Source organism: Mus musculus, chromosome 11 (genome assembly GCF_000001635.26).
Source record: "Mus musculus strain C57BL/6J chromosome 11, GRCm38.p6 C57BL/6J".
In the NCBI taxonomy this organism is placed as follows: domain Eukaryota; kingdom Metazoa; phylum Chordata; class Mammalia; order Rodentia; family Muridae; genus Mus; species Mus musculus.
The window spans coordinates 110,233,121-110,239,120 of record NC_000077.6 but is presented as its reverse complement, the minus strand read 5'-3'; the positions used below and the strand labels follow the sequence as shown (position 1 = coordinate 110,239,120).

Sequence of the window (6,000 nt, the reverse complement as noted above, 5' to 3'; positions counted from 1 at the left end):
GGGTGTTCCTCTTGCTTGGAATCTTCGCCAGAATGAGCTGTTGCTCGTGTTAAGGATCTTAGCCATTCTGACAGGTGTAAGATGGAAACTCAAAGTAGTTTTGCTGTGCATTTAAATTCTCTTTTCAGACCTGTTTCTCATTTTAAAATTGGATTATTTGTTTGCTTGTTCACTTGTTTAATATTAGCTTCTTGAGTTCTTTATATATTTTGGATATTAGTCCTATCTTTTCCCATTCTGTAGGCTTTGTCTGAAAGACAGTGTCTTTTGCCTTACGGAAGTTTTCAAATTTCATGAGGTCCTATTTATTAATTGTTGATCTCAGTGCTTGCACTATTGGTGTTTTGTTTACAAAGATTTTTACCATGTCCAGGCATCCAAGGCTGTCCCCCACTTTCCTTTTTATCAAGTTCGGTGTGTCTGGTTTTATGCCGAGGCCTTTGATCCACTTAGACTTAAGTTTTATGCAGAGTGATAAGCATGGATCTATCTGTATTCTTCTGCATGCAGACATCCAGTTAGACCAGCAACATTTGTTGAAAATTATGTGTTCTTTCCAGGGTGTATTTCTGGCTTCTTTATAAAAAAAAAATCAGGTGTTTCTTTGTATGTGTATTAATGTCTACACCTTCAACTCAATGCCATCGATCAATGTGTTTGTTTTTATGCCAATACCATATGATAGCTCATTAGTACAACTTGAAATCAGGGATGGTGAGACTCTAGCAGTTCCTGTTGCTCAGGTTTTTTTTTCCACATAAAGTTGAGAATTGTCCTTTCAGTGTCTGTCAAGGATTGCATTGGAAATTTGATGGGGGATTGTATTGAATCTATAGATTGCTTTTGGTGGAATGACCATGTTTGCTATGTTAACTCTACTGATTCATGAGCATGGGAGATCTTTCCATCTCCTGATACCTTCTTAAATACCTTATTGAGATAAATTAACAAAAAGAAATAGGATTTTATCAACCATCTTTTCTGAACCATATATAAACTTCTTAAAGACTCAACTCCATAGACGTGTATCTACACTGTAACACATCCCAACAAAAACAGACCCTCCCACTGGAACACTTGCCAATTAAGCAGAAAGCCATTTTTTTTTTCCTTTCCTCAAATGTTTTCAAATTTTTAAGTTCCTCCTGTTCAAGTGGAACTGGTGGTCCCTTGTGACTAGGGACATTAGAATATTCTTATTTTTACTGAACAAAAAATTGTAGTTGTTTTTTTTTCTAATTTGTTTCAAAAAAGGGAAGTGACTCTGAACTCTCCAGGCACCCCTTCCCCAAGAACCACTGGTGAAAATACAGCAGCCTGTAGCTCAGTAACCCAGAACCATCCATTCCTTGCCCCCCCCCCCCCAGCTCTGTCTATTGGAGATTTAAATACATGTCTGTTGAAGTCTGTCAGCTGTGGAGGGGCAGAGTTCAGGCCAGGCTAGCTTTCTCTGACCTCTTATCTGTTACGACCCTTGGACACTTAGCTCTTTGTTCCAAAGATGAGTTTTTACACTAGAGAAGAAGATAGGTTTGCTTTGGGAGTTTAAAAAACAAACCAACTATCTTTATTGGGCTGGTGAGTTGGCTCAGCGGTTAAGAGTGGGAAGAGACTGACATCTCTTTCAGAGGTCCTGAGTTCAATTCCCAGCAACCACATGATGCCTCACAACCATCTGTAATGGGATCTGATACCCTCTTCTGCTATGTCAGCTACAGTGTATTCACATACATAAAAATAAATAAATAAATAAATAAATAAATCTTTAAAAGAAACTATCTTTATGAATATAAAGTAGAACTACAAACTCACAATCTTTCACATGCTTAGAGTTACCCCAAGATATTTTATACTATTTAAGTCTAGTGTAAAGGGTTCTAGTGGGATTCGCTGCAACATTTCCATAGAGGCAGATAGGCTCTGATCTAGTCTCGACAATCTCCACATATCACCCTTCCCAGACCACCCACCCTCTCTCCATCCTTCTCTGAACAGTGGCTTCTGTATTTTCTCATCTTCTTGGATGTTTTCGGCAGAAGTAATTTAGATGGATAATTTCCCTTAGTATATTAATTTAACTTTGCTCGGCTTCCCCAGGATGGTTTTCTACCCTATTCTGAGATCATCTTTCAGCTTTCCTCACCTCTACCATATAAACAACAACAACAAAAAAACAGAAGATAGGTAGGGAATACAAAAGAAAAAAAAAGATCTGAAAGTAGGACAGTCCTCTTGCTTTCCCACTGTTAATACCTTGTATGAAAAACGAGCTTGGTTTTGCTGATGGTTCTCGTCAATAACAGCCAATGTCTTCTCTTTTTCAGATAGCAGTCACTTTCCTGATGGCTGTTCTGTTGCAGAAAGCTGTCCTCACAAACCTAATTGTACTTTTCTTTACCCTCTTTTGGGGGTGCGTGGGGTTCACTGTACTGCACAAAGAACTACCCCCATCTCTGGAATGGGTTCTGAGCATCTTCAGCCCCTTTGCCTTCACATCTGGGATGGCTAAGGTAAACACAGAGGTTATTACTGACGCTTCGAATGGAATTAATCCGTGATGACTCCTCATAGTCCAGTCTGGTCTTAACCAAGAGTGTTCACTGTTGCAAATCACCCACCACACAGACAAATTTGCTACGTTATAAAAATTTGCCATCACATGAAAGTTAAAATAAAAAAAAAATCACTAGATTTTTACTAAAAATTCTGTGTAAATCTGTCTCAATCATTTTGTTGAGTAAACTATGAATCGATTATGAAAGTCTTTGAAGATCTAAATAGCTAATACAACAGACTTTATAAAGGCCATGGGTGTACTTGGGATCTCATTAAGAGACAAAAGGATGGACCATCTAGAGACTGCCATATCCAGGGATCCATCCCATAATTAGCCTCCAAACGATGACACTATTGCATACACTAGCAAGCATTTGCTGAAAGGACCCTGATATAGCTGTCTTTGTGAGACTAGGCCGGGGCCCAGCAAACACAGAAGTGGATGCTCACAGTGGATGGATCACAGGGCCCCCAATGGAGGAGCTAGAGAAAGTATCCAAGGAGCTAAAGGGATCTGCAACCCTGTAGGTGCAGCAATATTATGAACTAACCAGTACCCCTGAGTTCTTGACTCTAGCTGCATATGTATCAAAAGATGGCCTAGTTGGCCATCACTGGAAAGAGAGGTCCATTGGACACGCAAACTTTATATGCCCCATTAAAGGGGATTGCCAGGGCCAAAAAATGGGAATGGGTGGTTAGGGAAGTTAGGGGAGGGTATGGGGGACTTTTGGGATAGCATTGGAAATGTAATTGAAGAAAATACGTAATAAAAAATATTAAAAAAAAAAGAAGTAGAATACTGTGTTCACTCTGAAGCATGGCTAAATATGCCATTCTTCAGCAGGTAACCGTTTTGTGAAAATTACTTTCTTACTCTTTATAATCACCCAGATTTAGGTTTTGAAATACAAATATTTGTTTCATCCATTTTTAAATCTATGTAAGTGATACTATATAGTATTTAAAAATATTTAACCTTTTCTGCCCAGCATTTTGTTAATAGCCTCATGCGTAGCCTTGTACATAGCTACAATGTAGTGTTATATACCACCTTATCGTATGCCTACATTGTCTTCTTTTTGATAAATGAATGTAGAATTCCAGGCTTTGGTGGTTTTTCGATAAAGCTATTACAACTATTCTTTCATGTCTTTCTGTACACCAGTTCAGTTTGGTGTAGTCAGAGGAGCTGGATAACAGACTGGTGTACGTAAATCTTAAAACTCACAGCTGTCATTAAATGCTTTTCTAAAATAGTTACATCATCTGACTTTTATAACAACGATGCTAGGACGTTACAGTTTTTCTCAGTCTTCACTAAGATTTGTTATTGTTAAATTTTCGTATGAGCCGTTCTGATGAAATGTGATATATTATTGTGTTCATCTGTGTGTTTCCAGCATGCTAGAAAAACCTAGATGCCTTTTCCTGTAGCGTCTTTTGTGGCTTTGTTTTGCAAATTGTCTATTCAGATCTTTTCTTTGTATTTTTATTGAGTCTTCTATATTTTCCTTATTACTTTTCAACAATTATTACATTTGCTGTGCACCAGACTTTTTTCAGTCATTGCTAGGCTTCCTCTTTTCTTTGATGAAAAGAGATTTAAGAGAAATGTTTTTTTTTAATTTTTATTTTATATACTTATGTGTGTTATGGGAAATATTAAAAAAAATGAACCTGCCAACTCTCCATCCCGCACTCCGGCCACCACCAATTTCCTGGAGCTAGCCCCCACACCTGGTGATCTCACTTACACAGTGGCCTCTCAGCCTGCCAACTCTCCACAGGGCTCCTGCCAGGCCATCTCTAGGGCAGGGTCCCCTCCCCCATGAGTTTCTTTCACTATCACACAATTCCCAACACATCCTTGGTTAGTCATCTCAACACCTAATTACTCGGTAGAATCATGACTCTTAAGCTTATAGTTAACCAATTAAATTTATGTATCAATAAAATCACAATTTATAACATGCCAGTACAATAATTTCAGAGTCAATTGATAATGATAAAGCTTTAACCCAATTATTCTAACCTTTTGATAACACCACGTGGGCCTACATTTTGGTTCTTTCCTCTCTGTCCCTCCCTCTCTCCCTCTCTGCAAATCTTCACTCCACCTCCCTTTTCCCTGTCCAATCACAACCTCCTCTGCCTTAATGTCATTGGACAGGGAAAATCCTGCGACATATGTGTGTGCTGACTGTATATGTGTGTGCTAGGTGCACACATGTGCATTCAGGATTAGAAGAGGGCATCCGATGCCCTGCAGCTGGAGCTGCAGATACCTCTGAGCGCCCTGACATACTGAATAGTTCTGAACCTTCACTATAATGTTGACTAGAGATGCAAGCAAAGGAAACTTTCACATTCTACTATCAAACATGTTTTCCAGCAGACATCTCAGCTTCTCAGTTTGTGAAGAAATCTCCTGTGTTGTGAATGGATGCCCGACTCTCTCAAGTGCTTTCTCTGTATCTACCACAGTGATTACATCCCCTCTCCCGCTTTATTGTGTTGTATCCAGAATCATATTGATTCTTTTCAAATGTTGACTGAGATTTGCATTTCTGTTAGCTTTATTCACATATATTGTATATTACTCGGTATACCTTTATTAAAATATTTCATTAAAAAGTTAACTTGCACATTGGATTATTTGTTCTATGCCAACTTATTTACGAGCTTAAGAATTTATTATTATTATTATTTTGAACCTTAGGTTATCTTCCAGGACTACAACCTGAATGGTGTAGTATTTCCTGACCCCTCAGGAGAATCCTATGTAATGATAGCAGTATTTTTCATATTGGCTTTTGATAGTCTTCTCTACTTGGTTTTGGCCCTGTATTTTGACAAAATCTTGCTCTGTAAGTATCCAGATTTTTCTTTGATCTTTCAGTTACTAATGACATATGACAGTTTTTCTCAGGATTGTATTAAGATAGCCTTACAGGCGAGGCTAAATGTTCATTGTCAATTAATTATTTATACTTCACAGTAAATAATATATGTAAAATTGTTCTAATTTTGAAATAATATAATTATTTAAATCAATTTTGAAATATAGTTTTATATTAATGAAGTTTAATTACTTTTTATGTGTCCTTCCAATCGTTTTGAAAGAGTGATAGTATGAATTTATATCAAAACAGTTATAAAAAACAAAACAAAACAGGCATGAGTGTAGGAGCAGACTCCTGGGCAGAAGACAAGGGCAGCAGGGAGGCAGACAAAAGACAAAATCTTAGAGGAGAAGAATCTGATTTCAGTGAGTAATATGCAAGGAAGAACCTGTCAAAAATTAAAGAGTATTTTAGGGGGCTGGCTGCTCTTCCAGAGGTTCTGATTCAATTCTCCCAACCACATGGTGGCTCACAACCATCTGTAATGGGATCTGATGCCCTCTTCTGGTGTGTATGAAGATAGCAACAGTGTACTCAG

At 38.0% G+C, this 6,000-nt stretch overlaps 1 protein-coding gene across 4 annotated transcripts in view; it reads left to right on the top strand.

Moving 5' to 3' along the window:
- Abca6 (ATP-binding cassette, sub-family A (ABC1), member 6) overlaps positions 1-6,000 on the top strand; it is a 77,139-nt gene that overhangs the window by 12,656 nt on the left and 58,483 nt on the right. For 3 of the 4 annotated variants that reach the window (XM_006534413.2, XM_006534414.2, NM_147218.2), the window contains 2 exons: positions 2,325-2,510; positions 5,279-5,426. In XM_006534413.2, the coding sequence (XP_006534476.1) occupies positions 2,325-2,510; positions 5,279-5,426 (334 nt within the window). Of the gene's footprint in view, positions 1-2,324; positions 2,699-5,278; positions 5,427-6,000 lie in introns of those variants that run through there. The other variant, NM_001166556.1, reaches the window with a different exon arrangement.